General features: G+C 40.6%; 1 protein-coding gene across 1 annotated transcript in view; it reads left to right on the top strand.

Annotated features, from left to right (window-relative positions):
• LRP2 (low density lipoprotein receptor-related protein 2) overlaps positions 1 to 27,159 on the top strand; it is a 191,394-nt gene extending 164,235 nt beyond the window's left edge. The window contains exons 64-79 of the mRNA XM_006867037.1: positions 1,551 to 1,682; positions 2,489 to 2,620; positions 4,508 to 4,648; positions 6,303 to 6,468; positions 7,819 to 7,947; positions 9,392 to 9,612; positions 11,664 to 11,840; positions 13,206 to 13,325; positions 17,273 to 17,363; positions 18,406 to 18,473; positions 18,654 to 18,774; positions 19,412 to 19,541; positions 20,695 to 20,796; positions 23,082 to 23,195; positions 26,737 to 26,808; positions 26,998 to 27,159. Coding sequence (XP_006867099.1) covers positions 1,551 to 1,682; positions 2,489 to 2,620; positions 4,508 to 4,648; positions 6,303 to 6,468; positions 7,819 to 7,947; positions 9,392 to 9,612; positions 11,664 to 11,840; positions 13,206 to 13,325; positions 17,273 to 17,363; positions 18,406 to 18,473; positions 18,654 to 18,774; positions 19,412 to 19,541; positions 20,695 to 20,796; positions 23,082 to 23,195; positions 26,737 to 26,808; positions 26,998 to 27,159 — 2,078 coding nt within the window. The remainder of the gene's footprint in view (positions 1 to 1,550; positions 1,683 to 2,488; positions 2,621 to 4,507; positions 4,649 to 6,302; positions 6,469 to 7,818; positions 7,948 to 9,391; positions 9,613 to 11,663; positions 11,841 to 13,205; positions 13,326 to 17,272; positions 17,364 to 18,405; positions 18,474 to 18,653; positions 18,775 to 19,411; positions 19,542 to 20,694; positions 20,797 to 23,081; positions 23,196 to 26,736; positions 26,809 to 26,997) is intronic.
• The last annotated feature ends 549 nt before the right edge of the window (positions 27,160 to 27,708 follow it).

The raw sequence follows: 27,708 nt of genomic DNA, 5'->3' as shown, positions 1-27,708 counted from the left end.
ACAGTTTTACATGATTTCTACACTTGAAGATTCTTGCTTCATTAGACTAGGACTCACTCTAAGAATGCTTTGCCCAGAGTTGCTTTTACCCTGAGACCAGTCATAACATTACAGATTTTAGAGTTGGGAGGAGATTACAGAATTTGATTATACTCAGTGAGACCCAGAAAGATTCTGTACCTGGCTCAAAGCTACCCAAATTAGCAACATAGGGTGGATATAACCACTGACACTACAGAAATTAAAAAGGTAAGAAGAGAATTCCATGAGTAACTTTTTGTCAACAAATTAGGCAAATTTAAACAAGATAGAAACATTCCTAGAAAGACACAACACATTGATGATGAAATAAAACATCTGGATAGACTTGCTAAACAATATGAGCTCAGACTAGAACTTGTACATTTTTGAAGTATGCACTCCAGGGACAGTTTAAAAATAGTACAAAAAATATTTTGTGGTTATTTTTCTATTTTGAGCCTCAGTATTAATGTATCCAAACCTCATGCTGATGTAGATAGACATTGTACCCTTAAATTAAATTCATCTCATTTTCTACTGTGGAGACGAATCTACCCTGATTTGAAAGAACTGACTCAAGATACCACAGTCTCTTTAGTGAAAATAATCCGAAGGTTGTGGTCAGAACACATTTCTTTTGAGAGACAGATGAAACTTGAATCCTTTCTAGAGATAACCAGCTCTCTGCCCCTTCACCCTGCTCTCCTGTTATTACTCACTATCTGTGTTCATCTTTGTCAGCTTCCCTATAAGACCTTGGTTTGGGGGTAAATAGAAACGAAGGATGAGCGAAGCAAACTGATAAAAGTGACAAGAATGAAAACCAGATGGCTTGGACTGATCTTGGTAGAGACAAGCTCTTGGGGTAGTGAGACAAATGCTTGGGTGGATGGAGCCTGAGCTTATAAAGGTCTCTTTCTCCGGCAACATCTGGACCTTGGAACCGCAAGGATTACAAGTGTCAGTCTTATGGGCTCAACAGCAATACGGTAGCCATGGGATATTTTTTCTGGTTATGGATGTTAATAATCAAAATAAAAATCACTTGTATCATGCCACTTTAGATTAGTTTACTGCACTTGTGTCCTTTTACATACAAATATTTAAGAAAATTATTTTCTTGGGGTAGGAGTAAAGAGTTAGGGTTAAGATGGTGGCTGTTTTGTTGCACAGATTGAATCATTTAATAGTACAGTGTTTGGCATGTATACGTGCTCAGGAAGTGGAAATAGCAATCGTCATGGCTAGTAAACATTATGAGAGATAATGACGCAGAGTTGGATGTTCCAGGGGTGAGCCTGGCAGTTCTGAGGATAATGGGGAAATTGCCTCAAAAACTTAAGAGGCCATTAGTAGAAATAAGAATCTAGAGACACTCAATCCTCTCTGCCCATTGGCTTATGCAAAGAGCTCATCTCTAAATAGCCTATAATTGATAGGTCAAAGAATAGTTGGCAATGGGTAGGCGTTCCTTCTGATACACCACTTGACTGTTCATTTGTGAATGATCTTTCATTTCTGTTTTTCAGATGTAGGAGAACAAAGATCATGTGCTGAAAATCTCTGTCAACATAATTGTACCCAATTAAGTGAAGGAGGATTTATCTGCACTTGTAGACCTGGGTACACAGCGGGCACTTTGAACAGAAACTTATGTCAAGGTAGAGTATATATATATGTATGTATCCTCCCATCCCTTGGGAATTAAAACGCTTGTGCATTTTAGGTTCTCAACTCATTCCTTTAATGATCGATCCCCATCCCCTCCCGCATACATGCCATATTACCAGTGCCTGGCAAAGGGCATGCTCAGTAAACATGTGTGGAACTGATCAGATTAGTAAGATACTGGTAAGTGGCTGCTATTGTATCAGTATGTCAGATCATTAAAAACCAACCACACACACACACACACACCTTTCTCATCACAAGTTGAACAGCATCTATTTATTACCTACTAAAACCAGACAAATGAATTCTACAATATGGATGAATATGATTTTAGTTTTAAATTTTTAATGATCTGTCATGGCTAGTAAATATGGTTTACTATTTGGTTATAAGATTTATTTTGGGAGCTGAGGTTTCAGGACTCAATTAAAAATCCAAATCAATGATTCCCATTTCTGAGAATGCTATCAAATAATATCAACAACAAAATGACAGCAATGCTCACCTCTGGAGTAGATTCGAATGGCTCCGGTTTGATCTGTGTGTCCCATCATTTACCAGCCTTGGGGCCTTGGGCTTAATAATAGTCTATACCCTGTGAGTATTTTTGGAAGATTAGATGAGAAAAAAGCTTGTGAAGCAGTATCTGGAAAAACAGCTGTGAAGCCAACTATGTTGGCTACTGTTATTTATTTTGATCTGTAGTCTTTTGTAGTCCTCTTTATGAATGTGAAATTAAACAGAAGCAGGGTCTGTGAGAGCCAATGTTACATGCTTGTTTTCATTTTGCCTACAGACATCAACGAATGTGAGCAATTTGGCACTTGTCCCCAGGAATGTCATAACACAAAAGGAAGTTATGAATGTGCATGTGCGGAGGGATACAAGTCTATGGGTGAACACTTTGGAAAACGATGTGCAGCTGAAGGTACAGTGGTTTTATGTTGGGATTAATTGACTTGGGGAAATAAATACTAATGACTAATGAAATACCAGAAAATAAACTTTCATCTCTCAGAGTCTCTTTTTAACTCACTAGCTACTGATCTTCTAATACTCATCCAGTCTCTCCTCCTCCTTCCTCATCTGTCAGCTCAAAACCATCACTATACATACCTTGCTAAAACTTTTGAAAAGCTCCAATGACTGTCAGCAGAAGGAAATTAATGAAGTCCTCTAGTCCTCTCTTCTCCCTGTAAGTCAAGATGTGTCACACACAAAAAAGTCATATTGAATTGGGGCAAATCAAGGATGCTCTGTTGGCAGTTTCAGAGTCCCACCATGCCGTTTCTTCTTTGTGGTTGTTATTCATGGACATCTGATTGCAGACAGACAGGAGTCTGGCTCATCCATACCTTCAATCATTTGTTCTACGTTTTAACCTAGTTGCAGTATCTGGAAATCAGACCTGATGTGAAGCAGTGCTAAGTACTTGACAGAAATGACAAGGGGCATAAGCATATTTCTGGAGGTCTGATTGAAGTCAGTGTGCCCCATTTAGGGGTATAGACCTTAATGATCTTACAGATTGGAGTGTGTGCTAGAGTTTAAGGAACCAGGTTTATTTTGAAAATTAAGAATGGTGGTGGTTGTGTACTTCCAAGACTCTCCCAACTCTAGCAACCCTGTATTGGGTTTCTGAGGCTATACATTTTCACGGGAGCAGAAAGCCTCATCTTTCTTTATAGGAGAGGCTAATGGATTAGAACTGCTGACCTTGCAGTTAGTAGCACCATGTATAAGCCACTATGCTGCTATGCTATTCCTTCAAAATAAGAGTACAGGAGCTAAAACGGTTATTCAGTTTCTTCAAAAAGAGTTCTTGCAGCATGCATTTGACTAACATACTTAAATATTTTACCCTCCAAACCTTTTTGACACTAAACTGGAGTAATGGCATTTGATTACTTGGTCTGACGATTTAAAAACATGTAAGTCTTTGAATGGAGGAGGTGACTGAAATAAATTAGAGAAAATATATAATGAATTGTTAAAAATTACTTAAATTGCATTCGATTGACATTATTCAAGTAAATTAAATAAAACTTTCCAAACAGTGCATCTTAGGATGAGTTACCAATGAAATAGTGGCTTTAAATAAAAATCACGAACAAGCTGTTTTGTTTTTTTCTTTTTCTCCTCATTAGCTAGGAACTAAATTGGGTCCTAGAGCTGATTATCTGCTAAAGGACTCGTAGAACTGATTATCTTTAAAAAGTCTGCCAGTAATGAGTAAAGAATGAGAATTTTCTGGTAGATTTATAGGAGATCTGTAAACACTATTTCTTCTATGAGATGGAATATCTGTTTAATGGTAGTGAATAAAGAAATACAATCCGTGAAAAGGAGGACATTATTTAGGGGTTAGAAAGTGGGGAGTCATGGTGTAGCACCATAGGATAAGTACTGAACTGCTAACTGTAAGTCCACCAGCCGCTTCTTGGGAACCCTACACAAGATCTACTATATAAAATCGACTCAACGGCACTTAATGCACTTAACAACAAGTGGGGAAGACCGCCTTCTTGTTGTCTTGCCTAACTGTAACCCTCTTCCTGAACAAAGAACAAAGAGTTAAGAATTGACATACACCTCACAAAGTCTGTTAAACTTGCCACCTGAAATAGAGACAAGAATGTCCACAGACATTTTATCCCTGTTGAATAGTCAGCTCTGTTGATCAGCAGAGGTCAGATTTAAAAAAAAATATATATATATGTTTTTTAAAATTAAGGATTTGGGGTGGATACCTGCTCTGTATTATTTACCTTGCTGAGAATTTCAAAAAGATTACATAACTCTTCATTATTTACAGGAAATCCTCCTATGTTATTACTGCCTGACAACATTAGAATTAGAAAATACAATCTCTCATCTGAGAAGTTCTCTGATTACCTTGAAGACGAGCATATTCAAGCCATTGATTACGATTGGGATCATGAGGGTACAGGCCTTAGTGAGTATTAAACTTTGGCATCTGTCATATGTTAAGGCGTTGAATAGTTATCTTGACACCTTTTGCGGTTTTCTTGACTTGGTTTCCGTTTCTGGGGATTATCTTTACAGTCTCACCACACATTCCCTTGTACTTTGATGTTTCATTGTCTTTGCTCACATAGATGCTATTGTTCCCTACTGTTGCACTATAAAATTCCTATACAAACTCAAAGACTCAGCTCCAATATTCGTTGCCACCTCCTGTAATTCCTTCTAGCAGAGTGTCAAGATTACTCATACAGGAGCCTGTAGAATTTTATACCCACTTTTAAACAGGAGCCCTTGTGGTGCTGTGAGCAGTGGTGCTGCTAACCGCAAGCTTGGGTGGTTCAAACCCACCAGCTGCTCTGTGGGAGAAAGATGAGGCTGGAACTCTCGGAAACCCTCTATAGGGTTTTTGTATGAGTCGGCCATATTGGCTTGGTAGCAGTGGGCTGGCTTTTTGAGTGAGTTTTCCTGAAGCACATGTTGTTACATTGGAAGCTTCAAAAAGTTTGTGACAAATTGAATGAAAGGATAATGGAATTTCTCCACACTTTTTGAAACTCCTTGAGTTTTTCTCTCCATCTGCTCTTTGGATATTGAGATTGAACCTAACTCATTTCTTTGTGCCTAGCACCTGGCCGAGCATTCTATGACAGTGCGCAGGGTAGATGCTCAAGAAATGTAATTGAACGAGTGAAATACCTAATCTGGAGCCTGTCACTACTCTATATGGTGTAGCCCGTCTTCTGTGTCTGTCTCCCTTATCTACTAGCTTTGTGACCTGAAACATTTCTGAAAATCTTAATTTTTTAGTCTGTAAAATAAGTGTAGTAATTTTGTTCTGCCTGCCTACTTCTAAGCTTGCTTTGAAGATTGAATATGATAATAGATGTTGAAAATGCTATGCAAACTATCAATAACCACGCTGATGTTAGATTATTATACTTTTACACTTAGTTATGTGATATAATAAGCTTTTAAAAAATGGTGTATATCTAGAAAAACAAGTTTCAGCAAGTCTCTATAGGTCCCAATCTTCCTATACATTTTAAATGCCTACCATCTACTGTCCTTTAGTCTGTACATAAATTAGCCTTCTCATGTACATGGCTCCTTTATTACTTTCAACAGCCTGGTCCTTGTTTATTTAGGTCCATATGCAGCCACATTATACCCTCGGAAACCCTGTACAGGGTCGCTATGGGTCGGAACTGACTCGACGGCACTTAACAACAACAACATGCAGCCAAACTAGAGCTTGGAACTAGCATTTGAGAGTAAATAGGCTTTGACTGAAATAGGAGGGGGGTGTGGCCTCAGAAAGTTCACAGAAATATTCCATCATCTTTTAATTTTATTTTTCTATGAACTTTTTGAGGCCCCCTTGTATATTTTCATGAATTACCTTCAAACTGAGGTGATTAAATACAAATGTTATCAATTGAAGCATTTGTAGCTAATAGACTAAGCATAAAAGTTTTGGAATTTTATTGTATCAGAGTAATTGAATTGTTAGTGTGTTAGGAAATGTGAGAAAGTAAAGATGTCAATAATGATCAGTACTCACCGGTTCCTCATTTAGTAAATGTTCGCCATATGAAACTGACCCATGCATCTTGTCTCTTCAGGCGTTGTATATTACTCCGTGCTAGGAGAGAACTCTGATTTTGGTTCTATCAAACGTGCCTTTATCCTCAACTTTGAAACTGGTGGTAATAATCTTGTGAAGGATGTTAACCTGAACCTGAAATACATAGTACAGCCAGATGGATTAGCAGTGGACTGGGTTGGAAGGTAAATTGATCAGCCTCTTGCCTAGTTCTGTTTTCCTTCCGATTGCTCCTTGCTGCTCTCCATGTCACTTGAGTTAGAAGTGGCCCAGATATGGACACACTTAGCTCCTGGTGCTGCTGAGTGGTACCTAGGCTGACTCTAGCTCCAGCACCCAGTTCTGTTTACTCCAGTGTATCATGTAAACATTATTTTCTCAGGCTGTGTAGACTCAGCCTGTTTAATCTTTGGATTTGAGTTAATAGAGATGTGGGTTCCATTCTGCACTTTAGAGACGTCTAAAACCCCAGGGACCACAGCCACACATTTGGATGGTTCTTAAGTAGGAGCTGCAGCAGGTAGATGCATGAGATTGCAAACTGATGTGGAGATGTTATCAAGCTTCTTCTTCAGGGAAGAGGCTTGTATGGGAGACATTTGTAGGGAATTGGTTACATTAGCATTCATAGAAACTCCTGTGCTCTTGAAAATAAACTAGTAACAGAACTATTTAAGAGGGAAAGTTCAGAGACTTACTGCTTTCCAGGAGAATGGCAAGTCATTTGCAGTATAAGTTAATTTTCAGCTTCTAACAAACTTGTCAGGTGTTTCTGAAAGATTTGAGTATCTCTGAAGAAATTAATTAGGTGTCCCCACTGTGCCTTTGGGCCAAAAGGTGGTTCATTTTTTGCATCTTCTGTCAGGAACTGTTACCAGAGTCAGGAAATTGAAACTCAGCTTTGACATTTCCTTCTGAAAGCCGGCCAAGCAATAGCGGGTCTGTCTTCTTGTTTCAAGTTATACCTCTTGTTCAGCCTGGATAAATTATTGAACAAAGAAACTGCTGAAATTTTTTCTACATTTAAGAGACCAAGACCTGCAACCATAAAAGTATAAATAAGGATCAGATGGCTTTGCTGAGTTTGTCTGTTAGACTGTTTCCACTCACCCTTAGAGCTGATTCCAGAATCCTATTGATTACAATAAGGAGGAAACAGACTTATAGAAGCAGTGAGAATTAAAGGACCCACCCACGGGTTATTATGACTTTTGCCTCATGATAATACAGACATGCATTATTTTGTATACATCATTACTGATCTTGGCTGATCCAACTGCTTTGGCTGATAAGGCCAGAGTCTTCCGCACTATCCCTCATTCCTCCTTTGCATGTGCTACCTTGCAAAGATGGCCCCTTGACGCAAGAGATTGGGGCATTCCTGAGAAAGGGGGTCTTGGTCTAATCACGGGTATTCAAGTAGCTGTTTTGCCTGCTAAAATTTCCAAACTAGATCATAGTATCTTCAAACCTCTTTTCCCAGAAGTAGCCAATTTTGCCTTTTCCATTGTCTAACTTTGTCCCTCTACATTCAGGCATATTTACTGGTCAGATGCGAGGACACAACGGATTGAGGTGGCTAAGCTGGATGGAAGGTACAGAAAGTGGCTGGTTTTCACTCAGCTACATCAACCAGCTGCCATAGTTCTGAATCCCAAACTAGGGTAAGTATGGGAAGGATTCTTTATGTTCTAGATGTTATCCAGCGAAGTCTCACGTTTTTATTATTTTTTTTCTTAATTGTACTGGGAAAAAAAATAGCCATGTTCTTGCCATGTGCCAGCTATCATGTTTAAAGTGCTCAACATACAAGGCGGATTCAGAGAGTTGATGGCAAACATCCATTATTTTTTCATTAAAAATCTGTGCTATCTACTGGTTGTTGAGCATTTTGTTACTGTCTTTGGGTCTACTCTGGGTAGGGAGAAATCCTGGCCACATTGTTTCCAGAGCCCAGTTTGTTGAAAATGCACACACATTCTTCAATAGAGTGTGGTCTAGAATTGATCATTGATTTAGATAGGATGTTGCAAAATGATAGTCATGAGAATAAATATAGCTCAAAAGCATGCTTGGCTTGTACTATATGGAACTTTGTACACTTGGTTGCTAACATTTAAAATTTTAAAGAAAGAAGCAAACAAAGAAAATAATCAATTTCTGGCATGGAAAATCAGAGGAACTACTAGCATGAGGTGGGCCTGCTTTCCTTGATATAGTTCTAGCTGGAGTTGAGTAGGGGCTATCCCTTTAAACAAGACCTTGCTCTCCCCATGTATCTATAGTTTATTACTGGTCCATTCCACACATTTATTTCATCTGCCTGGTCCCTCTAGGTATTTGAGTGTATGCATATCCTGACCTAGGGTGATTCTTTAATATTCTTTGCTTGCTTAGGTTCTTTCTTTACTATCAAATATTAGTTGGATGGAATCTTGTTTTATTTGCTAATATAGCTCGTTGCCTCTCACACAGTGTTATTGTTATGTGCCATTGAGTTGGTTCCTATCATAGCGACTCTGTCTAGGGTTGCCAAGGAGTGGCAGGTAGATTTGGCATGCTGACCTTGCAGTTAGTAGTCCAGTGCTTATCCTATAGCGCCATCCCAGGACTCCCTTTCACACAGTAGGCACTCAAACAAACAAATATTTCTTGAAGGATTGTTGTTGTTGTTAAGTGCCATCGAGTCGGTTCCGACCCATAGCGACCCTGTACAGGGTTTCCAAGGGTGTAAATCCTTACGGTAGTAGAAAGCCTCATCTTTCTCCCGCGGAGCGGCTGGTAGTTTTGAACCACTGACCTTAAGGTTCGCAGCCCAATTCGTAACCACTACGCTACCAGAGCTCAGCTTTTTATATTTTTACAGGGTCTGAATTTGAATATAAACTCTCCAGACAGGGCCAGCCAATTTCTATTAAGAAATAGCTATTTTAGGACAGAGCCCACAGACATATTTGCTTTTGCTTCATCTCCCCGATCTCCCCGTCTTCTGTATACAAACAGTGTAATGGTGAAAAACAACTGATTATCCCTCTGAAAGCCCATCTTGTCTTTAGTGGAGAAGTTCCACTGGATATAATGCTACAATGTAGAGACCTTCTCTTACAGGCTTATGTACTGGACTGACTGGGGAAAAGAGCCTAAAATTGAGTGTTCCTGGATGGATGGGCAACATCGACAAACCCTGATTTCTGAGGACCTTGGTTGGCCAACTGGCCTTTCCATTGATTATTTGAACAATGACCGGATCTACTGGAGTGATTTAAAGGAGAACGTTATTGAATCCATAAAACACGATGGAACTGATAGGAGGCTCATTTCAAATGAAGGTTAGAAATGAGTTGAGATTGGATATGCTTCTAGTAGTTTTTGATGTCTCTTTGGCTATTTTCTCAAGAAGGAACACTGATCTAAGGAAATTGCTTATATACAGTTTCTTGCTGTTGCTGTCGAGACGGCTCTGACTTGTAGTGACCCTGTGTAGGGTTTCTAAGGAGCAGCTGGTGTGTTTGAATTGCTGACCTTGTGGTTCAAAGTCCGTGCTGATCTTACAGCATCACACCAGTGGATACAGAAAAGACAGGTTTCCTGTCTGGCTGCTCTGATAGAGGTTCAGATTATGTGTACAAATGTTATACATGTGTAACTACTTTCAGACATGGGAGCTAGGGTTTGTTTCTCTTTTTGAAGTTTTTATTGTGAATTGGGTTTACAGAGAAATTCATCAGTTTTTCATTCAACAAATAATACACTTTGTTTTATCTCAGGGATTTCAGTTCCCTCTATGCAACAGCCGTGATCCCTGTGGCTCCTTGGTTGGCCAACTTCTCACCTTTGTCCTTAGATTTTGAATGACTGACCATCCTATCATTTCTACCTTACTAGTGTTGTTGTTCCTGCTACTACTGCTTGACTGAGAGTTGGGCCACAAGGGGGAGTTCATGAAGGGTGGTTGAGGGCCATTGTCTCAGATTCCCCCAGTTAGGCCCAGTCTTTTTTTTTTTTTTAATATATATATACATATATAATTTTTAGTTTTGTTCCACATGTTCTGCTGCTCCATCAGGGACTTCTAATGTGATCCTGTTCAGAGTGGTTGGTAATCGTAGTTGGGCACCAGCTAGTTCTGGAGGAGACTGATATTTACATGTTCCATTGGTCTGTATCTTTAATTCCCATCACTCTTTATTCTGCACAAGAAGAGACCAATAGCTCTTAGATGGCCACTCATGAATTTTTAATTTCCCATGACACTACTCAGACTTGGCACACAACAACAACAACTCAGACATGGTAGTTTTAATTGTGCCAAATTGCCATTAGACACAATAGGAAATGTCTGTATAGAGAAGGGCATCTTATTTAGGCCCTGTAGAACTGCAACAACACAGCACAGATCACATTGGTTTTTGTTTTGTTCCTACCTGTATTTTATATTCAAAGGAAAAAATCCTGCCATGCAAATCATTTTCCAAAAGTCAGATCAGATTAGCAAATTAATTGAAAGTGAACTAAAGCCGTGCTGCCAAGTCAATCCTGACTCTGCCCATTGGGCAGAGTAGAAGAACGGCCCCACAAGGTCTCCAAGGCTGTAATCTTTACAAAAGCAGATGGCCACACCTTTCTCCTGTAAAGTGACTGGTGGATTTGAACCACTAATCTTGTAGTTAGCAGCTGAACCTTTAACCACTGCACCACCAGGGCTCCTGAAATTGTGCTGCTGTTATGCATCATGCATCATCAAGTTGGTTCTGACTCATCTTGTTGTTAAGTGCTGTCAAGTCGATTCCGACTCATAGCGACCCTGTATAGGGTTTCCAAGGAGCAGCTGGTGAGCTTGAACCATCGACCTCATGTTGTTGTTAAGTGCCATTAAGTTGGTTCTGACTCGTAGCAACCCTGTATAGGGTTTCCGAGGAGCGACTGGTGATTTTGAACCACCAACCTTGCAGTTAGTAACCAGTCTGGTGCTTAGCCAAAAGCACCATACCAGGACTGTTGTTGTGTGCTGTTGAATCAGTTTAAGTCAGTTCTGACTCATAGTATAAGGTTTCCATGGAAACCTAGAGCCTACTCTATCTTTTTCCTTCAGAGTGACTGATGAATTCAAACCACCAGCCCTATGGTTAACAGCCCAATGTGTATCCCACTATGTCACCAGAACATAAGCATCAGTCTAGTTTCATTTTCATTATCTTGATCTCACAGTGCCATGTTCTTTGGTGGTCATATGTACAGAGAGCTGGGTTTCCTAATGCCAGTCTGCCAGAATGTCCCAGATGTTGGTGTTGCATTAGAGACAATCCAAGCAGAAGTAATGCTAAAATGTTTTCTTTTTAATAACCTTGCTTTGTTTGTTTTCTCCCTTGTGGATAAGCAGTAAGGAACCCTTACAGCCTGGATGTCTTTGAAGGCCAGATATACTGGACATCTAAGGAAAGGGGAGAAGTATGGAGGGAAGATAAATTTGGGAATGGAGATAGAATGAAACTGCTGACAGTGAACCCTTGGCTCACTCAAGTTCGAGTCTTTCATCAGTACAGATACAACCAGTCAGGTAACACCTCAGAATAAGACATTCCTTATTATCTGGAAACCTTATTTCAAATGAATGACTACATTGTTTGCAAATAGTAGCTGCTGATAATAGACTGAATTCTTCATGCATGAAAAGGTGTGTGTGTGTGTTTTAACCATTGTGTCCAAAGAAAGATAGAATTGAATATCAAATAAAATTATGCAAACCACCAGAAGATAGGAAATAAAATTCCATCCTTAATGGCAGCTTGGAGTTAATAGGCCACAGGATCCAGCAGGTGTTAGACCCCTGATAAATGCAAGTTAGATTGCCCAGTCACAGAATGAGTTTCACAGTAGTCTTATCTACTCTTGAAGTTGAAAAAGCCAGGCTGATCTACTGGTGCATGGACCACACTTTGAGAACCACTGCTTCAGACCCTTGCTATTCAAAGTAGGGGCTATAGTCCAGCAGCATTTGTATCATATGGAAACTGATTACAAACACAGTTTCTCAGCTTTTCTAATTAGAATATGAATTTTAACAAGATGCCCTGGGTAATGTGCATGCATAATAAAGCTTGAGAAGCTCTGCTTAGAAGATAATGAGTCTGATTTTGAACGAGATCTTGGGAATATGTTTTAGTATTTTATAACCATGACTATAATCCAGAAGCTTCTAGGATAACCTGAAGAGTTTTTTTATAATGACAATACCTAAATTTCATCCCAGATCAGTTTAAATATGTACTGCTCAGCCCCCCAGATGATTCTGATATGTAGCCATGGATGGGAATCGTACTTATAAAGTCCCTTGTTTTCCAAATCAAGACACTGAAACCCAGAAGAATCCTCTCTGGAGGATTGAGGTGGAAATCACATCTTCTGGATTGTACCTTCTTGTATATTGTGATTTATCCATGTTTGGGTAATGGAAACCCTTGATATAATTGTTGTTGTTGTTAAGTGCCATCGAGTCAGTTCCGATGCATAGTGACCCTGTACAGGGTTTCCAAGGGTGTAAATCTTTACGGGAGTAGAAAGCCTCATCTTTCTCCTGTTATAATAATGGGCTCTTATTGGTCTTTTGAGTCATTTCAAGGTGCTTTAGCTCTGGTTCATTTTTGAAGTTATACAGTGAACTAAATAGATAGAGAAGCTGTCTGACAACATCATGGAGGAGATGGTTGAGACCAGTAGAAAGTGTAGGTGGGGTGGAAATGGGAGGGACATAGGAAAGGTTGTGTCTGTGCTGGGGTGTCTGTCAGGTGTCAGGAGATACAAGGGTGAGTAACAAGGTGGCCCATGCACTAGAGCAGAGTCATAACCTAGCTGACAGGTTTGTCCTAGGGTGGGTTGTTCATTCTCTCCTCAGGACTTAATCCTGTTCCCATCTGCTTTCCAGTGCCCAATCCCTGTAAAGATGTCTGCAGTCACCTCTGCCTACTGAGACCCGGAGGCTACAGCTGTGCATGTCCTGAAGGCTCCAGCTTTATGCAAGGGAGTGTCATTCAGTGTGATGCAGGTAGGGCAACGCCTGGACACCACCGAAGAGCTTGTCTGTCTCTGATTTCCTCCTGCAGGAGCCTTTGTGTGCTGCATATATCAATAGTTGTTATTGTTGTTAAGTACCATCTAGTCGGTTTCAACTCATAGCAACCCTGTATAGGGTTTCTGAGCAGCAGTTGGTGGGTTTGAACTTCTGACCTTGTGGTTCTCAGTCCAGTGCTGATCCTACTCCAGAAGTCCATGTTAATAGAATGAGAATAAATAATAGATTTAATAGAATGAGATCGTCAGAGGTAGGATAAGAACTATGAGAAGAAGAAAGAGCTGAGTAGAAAATAAGGAGCCAAACAGAACTTGTATCCTAATGATTTCTGAGATCTATAGAAATACCAATCCAGTGCCCTTGAATCTACTGTTGGTTTGCATTGTCTTTACATTTTGAAGAGTAGGCTTTCTATAAAACATCTTCCTGTACCTCCTACTGGATTCCTACTGCCTCAGTAATCTATTTGGCCTTCACTGGACTTCCTCACGGTGGAAAGCCATGATCCTGAGGTGGGAGGGAATTAGTGCAGAGGGGGGAACGACAGGATGGTCACAGCTTTTCTTACATGCTCGTTTGGACAACTGAAGTTGTGACCACTGAAAAGGGTCACTGTGTGAAACGTACTTTATGCTTTTGGGAGAGGGAAGCTAGAATAAGGAGTTGTTGTTGGCTATTATTGAGTCAATTCAGACGGAAGATGATCCCATAAATTAGAGTAGCGCTGTAGTCCACAGGGGTTACAAGGCTGTGTGACCTTTTGGGAGCAGATTACCAGCCATGTCTTCCAAGGAGATACTGGTTGGGCTCGAGCCACCAAACTTTCCTCTAGTAATCAAGTGCTTACCTGTTAGTACCATCCAGGGTTTAAGTCTCCTCATAAATGTTGTGGATCATCTATTTACTTGTTTACTTTAAATTGAGACTCTTCTTGCACAACCGTAGAGAATAACTAAGGTCCCAAACTATTATCCTGTACTTAATATGCACGTTAAAGAAATCACCCTGAAGCAGCCTTCTTGTTAAGTGTTGCTGAGTCATTTCTGACTCATAGCGACTCTGTAATGTTTCCTATGAGTGGCTAGTGAGTTAAAGCACTGACATTGAGGTTCAAACCGACCTTGCAGCTCAGTGCTGCATCCCACAGCGCCACACTAGCAGTTTCCTGTTGTTGTTGTTAAGTGCCTTTGAGTCGGCTCTGACTCATAGAGACCCTACGTCAGGTTTCCAAGGAGCAGCTGGTGAATTTGAACCACAGATTCAAACCACAAGCCATCCACAATGCATTATCCCATAGTGCCACACCAGGACTCCAGCAGTTTCCTAGTGACACACAAAATGACCTGCGTCATTTGAAGCAAACTTTAGGGGAAATGCAGCCCAGCCACTCCTTGGAAGCCCTATACAGGGTCGCTATGAATCCAAAACAACTGGATGGCACATAACAACAGACAACTTCTGCCACCAGGGGGAGCAAGTGCTTAACCAAGGAGCTGCCCTTGGTGTCCTGATGATAAAGCACTCAACCACAAGGTAGATTTGGACCGCAAGCTTGGTGGTTCAAATTCATCAGCCGTTCCTCAGAAACACTATATGGGGTCACTGTGAGTCGGAACCAGTTCAAAGGCACTTAACAACAGCAGCAGCAATCCTTGGTCTAGCTTCCAGGTTTAGAGAATGAACTCAGAAAAAAAAAAACCTTCTTCCCTCCTTATCCCTTCATGTACCACACCACTCTTATCCTAATGGAGTCCTGGTGTGGCGCTGCAGGTTAATGCGCTGGACTGCAAAGTTGGTTTGAACTGCAAGGTTAGTGGCTCAAGCTCACTAGCCGCTCCCTGGAAACCCTATACAGAGTTGCTGTGGGTCAGAATTGATTCAACGGTACTTAGCAGCAACAACTTATCCAAATGCCACTAGGAGAAGTATTGGCAAGATTCAACAATTTTGAGTTGTAGAATGATGGTTTCAACATTTATTGCAGTTCCGCATTGTAGAACAGGCGTTGTTAAAGATGTCCACCTCATCTACTACAATCTTCCTGTAAATTATTAGCTTCATGGTTTTTATATTGACATTTTCATCTAAAGGAATTTTAATCAAAGTAAACACTTATGGCGTCTTGGCTTGGCACATTAACTGACTAATTAATTCAGTGATTAATTGAGTTCCTACTATACACTGGGAACACAGTGGCTCTGTAGGATAAGCATTAGACTGCTAACCACAACGTCAGTGGTTCAAGCCTACCAGCCGCTCTATGCGAGAACAATAAAAGTCTTTCTGGTCCTGCAAAGATTTGTAGCCTCAGAAATTCTTTACAGGTTTTCTGTGAGTTGGAACCAACTCAACAGCGCTTAACAGCAACAACTATGACCTAGACTCTGTTATAATTATGAGGGGGGCTTCAAAAGTTCATGGGAAAATTCCATTTATCTTTTAATTCCATTTTCTCCAATAAACTTTTTGAAGTTCTCTTTTGTTAGCGATAACAGAAGTATAAACAACACAGAAAGTAATCTGCTTGCTCTGATTAACCTTCTATTCTATTGTTGTTCTTCTGACTCTTAGCGACCCTCTGTAGGGTTTCTGAGGAGCAGCTGGTGGGTTTGAACCAGTGACCTTGTGGTTTGCAGTCCAGTGTTTATCCTATGACACCACACCAGGAGGACAACAGATAAACCCAACCAGAGGATTTTGACTCATAGTGGCCCCATATGTCAGACTAGAATATTCTCAATAGGGTTTCACCATGTCTTTATTAATTGCTGTTGTTGTTGTTAAGTACCATCCAGTCGGTTTCAACTCATAGTGACTCTGTATAGGGTTAACAAGGAGCAGCTGGTGGGTTTGAACTACCAACCTTGTGATTAGCAGTTCAGCTCTTCTATCCCATAGCACCACACCTGACCTTTATTTGTAGAGAGCAATAAATAGAGTATGTCCTGGTGTGGGCTCTGTGGGATAAAGCACTGGACCATGAGGTCGGTTTGAATCACAAGGCTGGCAGTTCAAACTTACCAGCTGCTCCTTGGAAACCATATACAGGGTCACTATGAGTTCAAACCAACTCTGCACTTAACAACAATAATAAATCAAGAAACCAATAATTAAAAGTATATGGTGAGAGCTAAAGCAAGATGGCTTGTGGGGGATACCATGGGGTGGGGAACGTGGGAGGCAGGGTATTCAGGGAAGGCCTTTCAAAGTAAAATTTAAGTGGAGACTTACATCTAAGAGACTTAGATCTAACTCCTTAAATAAAGACAAATGTATACCTTCCTCAGGCACATCCAGGGAGTATGTGGGGGCTGAGCTGGCAGCAAGACTCAGAACAAGAGCATTTTTTGAGTACTTCTAAAAATCAGGAGCTCTTTCTAGCTGTGTACTCAGTATTGATGTACCTGAGTCTCTGTTGCTCAATCGCTGATGCTTTGGAGCCTCTGGAAATTCTGAGGTGTGTGTAGATTGAATTCTTCATTTTAACTGTGTCCACAGAGGAGAGTTCTGATGAGCTTCCTGATTATTAATAGCTGCTCTGGAATTGAGCCCTCTTCACTGTTTCATGGGCAAAATGCTATCATAACCCTTTCCACCAAATGGATGTTGTTCTCCAAGGCCATATGATTTCTAAGGAAACTCATTTGCCTAAGAGAAGGTGGGCTGGAGTCCTGGTGGGGTGCTGCAGTATCAGCATTGGATTGCTAACCATGAGATCCACAGTTCAAACCCACCAGCCACTCCTTCGAAACCCTGTACAGGGCTGCTATGAGTCAGAATGGCTTTGACAGGGTGACTAGCTGCCCCTGTTCCTTCTACCCCACTGCACGGCAGCTGTGGGCATGAGGCAGATTTGCATGGGGTGAAGGGCTCTGCTAAGACTGGCCTACTAACACATGCATGGCTTTCCCTTCCTGCAGCTGTCGAATCTCCTATCTCCATGCCCCCCGCATGCAGGTGTATGTACGGAGGAACTTGCTATTTTGATGAGAGTAACCTCCCCAAATGCAAGTAAGTGTGACCGTTGCATCAGAGCGCTAGGCTTTGCTTCTTCGGGGGGAACTTGAGATTTCAAAGCGGTCAGCAAAACACGTACAGGGATGGTACCAGTGCCCTAATTCTCACAATTTAACCCAGTTACCTTCCCTTGGGAGAGTCCACAGAGACATAGGCCATACTTCTCAAACTATAATGTTTGAGAACCAGCTGGGCATCTTGTTATAATATCACTTCTCATGTTCACCGGAGATTCTTCATTCCCGGCAAGCTCCACAGAGTCATGAGCCACATTATGAGTAGCAAGGAGCTATAGAAACGAAAACCACATTTTCCTGCTCACTTGGCCCTGTTAACTAGTGTTGGAGAGCAGCTATCAACATAAATACTGTAGTACTAGGTGGAGTCCTGGTGTGGCGCTGTGGGTTAATGTGCCAGACTACAAAGCCGTTTGAACTGCAAGGTCGGTGGTTCAAGCTTACTAGCCGCTCCCCAGAAACACTATACAGGGTCGGTATGGGTCGGGATCGACTCGACAGCACAACAACAAAACAACACTAGGTGCATATGATATGCTGGAAGACCGGATCAATGGTTTGGAAGGAAGAGGATTCTTGGGAAAGAAGCAAGAAACAGATGTCGTTAGACAGACAGTATTGGATGAAACTTAGTATAGGACAGAATGCTATCATGATTTTCACTTTTACTTTCTAAGACAGATTTCCCGTTGGTTAGAGAAGAAACCGATAGATGTATTTGATTTGCCTGACCCTCTGGGTGCCACCAGGCACAAGGCACTGCTACTACCGGACAGTGTTTCATTCTATTGTACATTGGGTCGCTGTGAGTTGGTACCAACTTGATGGCACCTAACAACAACAAAAACTCTTATTTCTGCTTGTCATCTCTTAATAGAATAAATCGAAGTCGCACAGGATACATTGTTCAACATGGGATTTAACTCAGCCAAAGCTTGCTCTGTCTCAGAATGTGCTTATAAATTTCAGCCAAAGTCTAAGACAGGATGGCTGGTGATTATTTCTCCTTTTCCTTTCAGGTGTCCTAGTGGCTACACTGGAAGCTACTGTGAAATAGGATTCTCAAAAGGCATTCCTCCAGGAACAAGTAAGTTTTAAGAATATGAGGTACCTAGAAATATTCTATTTCCCTGAAACGGAATGTCGTCGTATACTCTGCTTAATCCACTCTTTGAAGAGCATCTGATTCCATTTCCTAGTTCCTGCTTCTAATCCCGTCGGCCCTTTTCCTCCTTCACATGTTGTCATGTTGACTTCTCTTTGATAGCAGCAGTGGCGGCGCTGTTGACAGTCATCTTTGTCATCATAATTGGAGCGTTGGCAGTTGGCGGATTTTTCCACTATAGAAAAACCGGCTCCCTCTTACCTTCTCTGCCCAAGTTACCCAGGTTAGTTTTATGATGTAGAAACCTGTATGATGTGATCATGCTAATAACTATTAATTTATTTTAATTGGGTTAAAATAAAAAAATACATTGCATGTGAAGATTATAGAAATGGCAACTGTTTTGTTACTATATACTTAGCACAAAAAATGGTACCATAAAGAGTTTACATATTCTATAGATACAAAAAGTAATGAGGAATTATAGCAGTCACTTTAGACCGCAACATCTTAATTGAGTGTTTCTCTGAAGCTTGGTGACAAGTCTTAAGGCCAAATGGTTTTGCTTACTGGTGGCCATTCAAGTTAGACACTTGAAGTTGATGGAGCACACAAGATGCTTGACCCACCCCATTCGATCTCAAGAATTCAGGAATGTGCTTGAAGATTCTCAGTTAATTAACATCTCTGGGTAGCACAAATGGTTGGCAGTGCAAACCCACCCAGTGGCATTGTGAAAGAAAGGTCTGGTGATCAGCTTCTGTAAGGATTGCAGCCAAGAAATCTCTATGGAGCTCAGTTCTTCTCTGCGGCAGTGAGTTGAATTGCCTCAGTGGCAGTGGGTTTTCAGGGACCCTAAAAATTGAGCACTTTATTGAAGCAAGATTTATGGAGAAAATGTTTTAATTTCTTCCTTTCAGCTTAAGTAGTCTTGTCAAGTCCTCCGAACATGAAAATGGGGTTACCTTCAGATCAGGGATGGATGTCACCATGGATATTGGAGTCTCTGGTTTTGGGCTCGACCCTACTACTGACAGATCAATGGCAATGGTGAGTGTGCTTCCAGAATGATTCTTTGAAGGTTAAGTCACGCTTGGTAGTAGTTTGAGGTGGAGGCTACTGCCCATTAAATTAAACACTTTTTATTAAGAATGAAATTAGCCGGGTAAACAAGGAAATAATGTATGTCTGTCAGGATAAAGTAAATTTGCACTGTATAGTCAAAGGTAGGAGTCCTGGTGTGGCGCTGTGAGCTAATCCATCAGACAGCAAAGTCGTTTGAACTGCAAGGTCAGTGGTTCAAGCTCACCAGCTGCTCCTTGGAAACCCTACACGGGGTCGCTATGAGTCGGAATCGACTCGACGGCACTTAACAACAACAACAGTCAAAGGTAGGAAACAAGCATTAAAAATGTAATTGAAATTTACCCTCACTATAAGTCACATTGTTGATCTTAGTTTTTTGTTGTTTTTTTTAACAGGGAGAGAGCATGATGTTTTGCTTTTATTTGATGGCATTTTGTTTGTATAAAGAAAGAAGTGAGGAAATGTAGTTTTCCTAGTTTGATTTACATTCTCACAGTTGTGTAAGTGGTAGGAGGAAAAAAAAAAGTGGTTGTAGAAATAATGATTGATTCATATCCCAGTTCTGCCACCTTCTGAGTATGTCATATTGAGCGTGGAGCTTGGTCTCTTTTTCTCACTGCCCCATCTGTAAAATGGGTTCAATAATACCTTCTGTATGGACCAAATGAGACATATTACGAGGAGACAAATGCAAACTTGCATTGAGAAATAGTTTTCAGTATTCTGTTTCTTTCCCAAATCTTTATTTACCTTTTTCTTGAAAATACATTACCATTTTTCTCTCTCCTTCTCATTGTTCTAGCTCTTCTTCCACCAGCCACCCTTTTCTCTGGTGTTCAGACCCAACACCCATTTGAGTTACTAAGATCTAGGAAGAATGTTTCAGTTGTTTTGAACCGATAAATTATGAATTTATGTTACTTTAAATAATGATGGACCATTTGGAGGACTGCTGAATTTTATTTTATTTTTTTGTGGTGAAGCATTCAAAAGGATATTGTATTTGAGTAAACTTAACATCACACCTAACATGCCTACAGGTGCAAGGAAGGCATGTTCTTCTGTGTGTGATCCCAGCAATCAAAAACACTAAGATCTCTCATTTTTTTTCCATCAGAGTGAACACTTTGCCATGGAGACAGGGAAGCAGCCCATAATATTTGAGAACCCAATGTATGCAGCCAGAGATAGTGCTATTAAAGTGGTTCTCCCCACCCAGGTAAGAAACATCGTGGCTGTGGCTGGATTTTTTCCTATTGAGTAATGCGTCTCAGAATTACCCTAACCTTTCCTCCACATGGAAGCGCAGAGGGCCACTTTTCAGTTTCACCATCTGCAGGGACAGGACTGACCCAGGGACATAACACTTGAAAGCAATCAGAATTTGTTTTGTTGTCTAGTTCTTGAGGGTTGGTACTAACCATAGCCTTTTTCTTCTAAGTGATGTCAGAGCCCAAGGCATTAATCCATCAAAATGCTTAGCAAACACAGTGCCAACACATCCCAGGCTCTCCACATAGGAGTCTATCTGTGGCACGGATGAGTGAACCAATATTGGGCCATTTTTCAGAAATTTCTGGATACATTCTCTGGGTTATGCTGGTATCCTCATCCTTTCTTTTCTAAAGAATGCAGATACCTCCTTGGTTGATAGGTGGGTACCTAAATTTCCTTTCAGGCAGCCCTGCTTCTGGTGATCAGTAAGGAGAGCTGGGAAATGTGATAGGTTTATGGAGGGAGGCAACCAGTGTCATCAGATTTGGATGAAAACCACTTCCAGTGTCTGTCAGCTACCAACCTGTGCCTCCTGGTTGGGATAATTGACGCTAGTGACGTGCTCTTTCATTGTTAACACCGAAACTTCTTTTGAACTCACAGGATAGAAATGTCTACTTTGTGAACAGCTTTCAGGAACATTAACGCATTCTTCCTGATCCATGACATCCAAATTAGAAAGCAAAAACCCAAAACCCAACCCACCGCCATCGAGTTGATTCTAACGCACAGTTACCCTATAGGACAAAGTAGAACTGCCCCCAAAGGTTTCCAAGACCGTAAATCTTTAAGTAGCTGAGCGCTTTGCCCACTTTGCCACTAGGGCTCCTTTGAAATCCAGATAGCAAAACTTTCATCACATAGTAAAACAAATGTGATATTTCATGTGTCATTTTCATGGGATATAAAATGTGGCCAACTGTACAGGCACATACCCAAATTTGGTGTGATACTGTATGATAAACACTGGGCTGTGCACCACAGCTTCTGTGGTTCAAACCCACTAGCCACTCCTTGGAAGTCCTGTACAGGGTCACTATGAGTCAGATCCGACTTGATAATACTTAGCAACACTGGTGAATGGAAAAATCTAGAAACAGCAGTGACTTTCTCCCCTACAGTGTACAGGCAGGCAAACCTCATTATCTTGTATCTTACCTTACTGAGCTTCACAGATACTGCGTCTTTTTAATAAATTGAAGACTTGTGGCAAATCTTTTGAGGAAGTCTGTTGGCAGCTATTTTTCCAACAGTATGAATCTATACTGTGTCTCTGTCACATTTTGACCATTCTCACAATATTTCAAACTTTTTCAAAATGCGATTGCATATTAATATGCACATATATGTATAAACTGAGTCCTGGTGTGGCACTGTGGGTTAATGGCGCTGAACTGCAAAGTTGGTTTGAATCACAAGGTCTGTGGTTCCAGCTCACTAGCCACTCCTCAGATATCTTATACAAGGTCACTACAGGTTGGAATTGACCCGATGGCACTTAACAACAAAAGCAACAACAATATGTGTGAACATTTATATGCACTGGGAAACCAAAAACTTTCAGGTACTTGCTGTAGTGCGATATTTGCTTTATTGCAGTGATCTGGACCCAAACCCCATAGTATCTGTGAGGCATGCCTGTATTGATTCATGGTAATTTGGGCTAAAGGTGGGACCTTGGACGCACATGATAGCTGCAGAAAATGTCTGGAGGAATATGGATTTCATTTTGCCTGTTGCATCAAAAAATCAATTTACATTAAGTTATTGGTTTATTCCAAATATCCAAAGATATGATTACCAATTTACCAGTGAATTTGGGGAGTTAGTTACTCATATTGATTTGACTGTCAATCTAGAGCCAGTGTGCCTTATATTCAAAATATGATCAACAGTGAGAATATGTGGACATGGAAATGGTTATTAATAAGTGATGGTATACTAGGGGGCGTCAGAAGTTCCTAGGTAAATTCCAAGCCCTTTGAAGCCCCCTCATGTAGTTTTCTCACAGGTTTAAGGCATGAGATGACTTAATGATTGGTGTTCTTGATTTTTGGGATGGTAGAAGTGGTTTTTATTCATGGAATATCAGCTATGCAGTAAACATGATACCTGGCCATGTTTGTGGGAGAACAATGAAATCAATGAGAACCACAGTTGATACTCACTGTTATATCATTAGTCCTGAAGTCTTCCCAAACTGGATCAAGATTGTCAATATATTCACAGGTGACTGAATCTGGAAATGTGGTTAACAAGAATTATGAAGGCTCCATTAGCCCGTCAGAGGTGGAGATAGCTCCAGAGACCAAGGAGACTTCACCAAGTGCTGATGGGAGTCAGGTAACAGTGATTGATCACTGAAATCAAGGTGGGATTTGGGAAACCAGGGAGAAAGCCTGACAGGCTCACAGATCCCTTGATATGTGGTGGTGATGATGGTTATATGCCATGGAGTCGGTTCCGACGCATAACGACCCTGCACAGGTTTCTGAGGCTGTAAATCTTTATGGGAACAGAAAGCCTCATCTTTCTCCCACGGAACAGCTAGTAGTTTTGAACTGCTGACCTTAAGGTTCACAGCCCTTAGTGGTTTGTAACCACTATGCTACCAGATGGAGCTCCTTCCCTTGATGCGTAGGCAGTTAATAAAAATAATTTTTAAGAACTTTGAAGTAAAAAAAAACCTTCACACCAAGTAAAGTTACATTCAAGTGCTGACTTGGAAATAATGTTCCTTGTGACATTGGAAACCGTGTAGAAAAGGGTTACAGACTCTGGATCTGCCTTTACAAACCAGGAACTTTAATTTGTATAAATAGCGAGTTCACCCTTCTGTGAGTGAACCACAAGGTCGGTGGTTCAAACTTCTTAAAAACTTGGTGTTGCTATTTAATTGTCTGTTGTTCATTGGTTTACTGCTGTTACCCATATTGACCACTAGATGGTACTGATTTATGCCTACTTTATCATCTGTCCAACTCCATCGTTTATCAGCCAGTCAGTGATACTGTTCCAGGCACTGTGTTTAATTGTGGAGGTCTAAAAAAGAAGAAGGAAAAGGCCACTAGATGGAGTGGGGATTCATCTGCAGAGGGAAATCCAACAAATTAATCTAACATAGACTGCTAAAAATGTATAATATACATGAATTTTAATGGATACATGCTCAACTAACTTATATATTGCTATTTTATTCTGTGTGTATCATTCACCTTTGGGCACTGGAGTCCTAAAAAATGTCTCCCATTGGGGGCACTATTGGCATATTTGGTTAGGATGGTTCTTTGTAGTATAAAACAACTGTCCTGTGCATTGCAGGATATTTTACTATTTTTGACCCCTGTCAATTAAATGTCAATCCTTCCCAATTCACTGTGACTCCAGAAATCATGTCCCACCACACACAGATGCACACTGCCAGGTGCTGAAATATTCATGTCACTTCTGAAGTTTTGTGACTCCGTATCTGCACTCCTATAAAGAACCAAATATGGTGTAAGGGTAGTTGGAAATTGTATCTTTTAATATAATCTTATTTCTCAAATTGTGTCATCTATTGGTGTTCATACTTCTACCTATCTGCTTGTATGGAGCAAAATCAAAAACACAAAACAAAACCCCAAGCACTTTGATGCTAATGAGCAGAGCTTGTCTCTTTGCCCACCTTTAACTATTTCTTCACCATGTCTGACTCCTTCTTCTGTCAGACACCCACACCACAAATATTTTAGAAAAGAATTTTCAGTTTCACATTCCTAAAAGGACTGAGCTTTTTTCGTTAAGCTACATTTAAAAAGTGTTTCCTAGAATGGATTTACCTTAAATGTCATATTTGGATTCCCAAGTCTGACTCAACCCAAGGAAGTTCTAGATTTATTTTATATTCTCAACATAATCTTTCAGGAAGGGAGTACTGTGGGATGTTGTGACCTTTAACCTGTGCAGTGGTTATTGTTACGTTCCATCACGTCAATTCTGACTCACAACCCTGTAGAGAGTTTCCAAGGCTGGAAGTCTTTACGAGAATGGAAAGCCTCCTCTTTCTCCCAAAGAGCAGCTGGCAGGCTTGAACCACCTACGTTGTGGTTAACAGTCCAGTGCTTATCCTACAGCACCACAGTAGTCATCAGAAACAAAATGAAGAACACTGAGAGACTTGAAATGAGAGAGGACTTGTGCCAGCGATGGTCCCTTTTCTTCTCATCACTGCTTCTGCAGCACGCCAGTCATTCCTCTTACTCTCCTTAGTCAGTTGAGGCTGAGACATTCTCAGGTTTGTTCTCCATAGATTTGCCTGTGTCTGTTGCCTTCTGGGAACTGATATAACAGACACTGTGGCTTAAAGGCAGTCCCTGCACTTGGTGAAGATCACCCTGTTGTTGTTAATTGAATTTGAGTCAGTTCTGACTCATAGCGACCCATTATAGTGTTTCCAAGGAACAGATGGTGGGTTCAAACCACCAACCTTGTGGTTCAAATCTATCTTGCGGTCCAGGGCTTATCCTATATATAGTGCCACACCAGGACTGTAAAGATAACTCTAGGTTAACATTAACATGCCAAGGAATCTCACAGATTTATCCGTCATTTACAAATATGCTGTAAAACTCCAAGAACGTGGCCTCTCATGCCTCTGTTCTGTCATTTCTCTTGCTAGTAACTGTTTAACCCAAAGTAACTAATTGATACTGAAGCAATGACTTTTGAGGGTTTTGACCTTCCAGAGGTAAGGGCTCTGACCCAAGTGTCATTTTCCTCTAGGTACTGAAATGTGGATTAATTTGTGTGGCCTCTTCTATTTCTCTTCTACTTCTGGTTCTTTCCCATCATTTCCTATAGTCATGTGCTCCCCACACCTTCACATGTTGGTCCCTTAATTTCACAGAGCAAGGAATACTCCATAAAACATGTTAGTTATCTCAGCTACCTGCTGGAGTAGGCTGTCCCGTTCCCTCATTTCCTGCCAGGTTTCCAGCAGATAGCCAGAGCTGGGTCCAGCTCTGAATAGAACTGTGGCCAGCATTACCACCACAAGCAGGCTTTCAGCAAGAAGGTTACCAATCACCATTGTCTAGGGTGACTCTTCATTGGATACCTCAGTCCTGCTGGGTGATCAGTGCATGCTCTTCTACCTGTAATTTAGTTAATTTAATGTTTTTATGACTCTGTTTTCTAATCTGCAAAATAGAGACAATTGCAAGTACCTACCTCAGGGTTGTTGATAAGATTAGAAATTTGTAAAAGCTCTCAGATTAGACCCTGACACATTTAAACACATAGTAAATTAACATTAGAAGTCCTGGTGTGGCGCTGTGTGTGCTCGACTGCAAAGTTGCAAAGTTCGTGGTTCAAGGTCACCAGCTGCTCCTCAAAAACCTTGTGCAGGGTAGCTATGAGTCAGGGAAGTGACTTGACGGCACTTAACAACAACAACAAATGAAAATTATTATGATTACAGAAAGAACTGAGATCAGGGATACTGTTAACCAGAATCAAGACATTAGTTTATAAAACAAGAATTGGAGTTTGGCCTTTTCTTTCATTTTTTAAAGAAACTCCTGGAGAAATCTCCTACCTGTGCCTATTTTCTTTTGGTGGAGTAGCCAGGGTGACCCATTTGTCAAATCTTGTAAATATTATGGCCAGAGACTATAACTTTCAAATCAAAGAGGTGCTTTGAAATTATTAGAAGAAAAGAGCCTAGAGAATTTTAGTTGCTGTCCAGGGACTATAGAAAGTATCAGGCAGTTTTCCACACTACCAAAATACATGGTCCCATAAAATGGATTTATCCTTCAATGAGAAGAAATGTCAAAATCTTGACCGAAGAAAAAGACATCTACCCACAAATTTCATATGTTTTCCCCTCCTTTTCATATAGGCTACAAAATGGAATTTCTTCAAAAGAAAACCGAAACAAACCACTAACTTTGAAAATCCAATCTATGCAGAGGTAATTTCTTAAAATGTTTTCTTAGTGCCAGCATTCTTTCTGGTAATTATCTTTCTGAAATAAATTAAGTTGTATGTCTATGTCGATGATTCTGTGTGAGTGGAACAAGATGAATTTCCTTTACACAAAAACAGTTTGTAGTCCTGTTAGGGAGATAACTGGCAGATTTGTGTTTTCTTGTGGTCTTAGATGGGGACAGAACAGAAGGACGACGTTACAGAAGCCCCAGCCCCATCATCTGCTGGCCCAGCTGACATCTCTCCAAGAAGAGACCCAACTCCAGCCTACACTGCAACTGAGGACACTTCTAAAGACACTGTCAACCTTGTTAGAGAGGACTCTGAGGTATAGCTCTGCCAGCTCTTTAGGGCATCATTAGAAACACACTTTTGCACATATATTTTTTACAAACAGATGGGAAAAAGTTAACATACAGTACTTTATATAAAATAAATATATATGTATGTATTTTTTTCCCCTTTTGCCTCTAGTTGGAAGTATCTGGAAACTGTGCCTTATGTGTCTTCTTTTTTTACTTATGCCATCTAATGTTTTTACAAAAAATGATCACAATGTACTATATGTATATCTTTGCACTGAGGCTGACTGAAGATAATGCTATAAATATATTGTACATTTGTAAATCTCAAAGATTATAACGTCATTGAATTTGCTAATAAAAGTGTCTGCTGAATTGGGTTGGTGATCGTCATAGTAAATGAATCAATGAGGACAATTGACTTGGGGCTGTTGGCCATTTCTAAAAAAGAGGCACCATTCATACTTCGTATAGAATTCTCCAGGTCTCATTCTTGAATCTGCTTCTACATAACAGCACTTAATTAATCTTCAATATCACGTGTCAACCCAATCAATAGCTGTATTGAATGAGGGCACCAT

This window comes from Chrysochloris asiatica, unplaced genomic scaffold (genome assembly GCF_000296735.1).
Source record: "Chrysochloris asiatica unplaced genomic scaffold, ChrAsi1.0 scaffold00099, whole genome shotgun sequence".
Taxonomy (NCBI): Eukaryota; Metazoa; Chordata; class Mammalia; order Afrosoricida; family Chrysochloridae; genus Chrysochloris; species Chrysochloris asiatica.
This window is presented reverse-complemented; position numbering and strand designations above follow the sequence as displayed.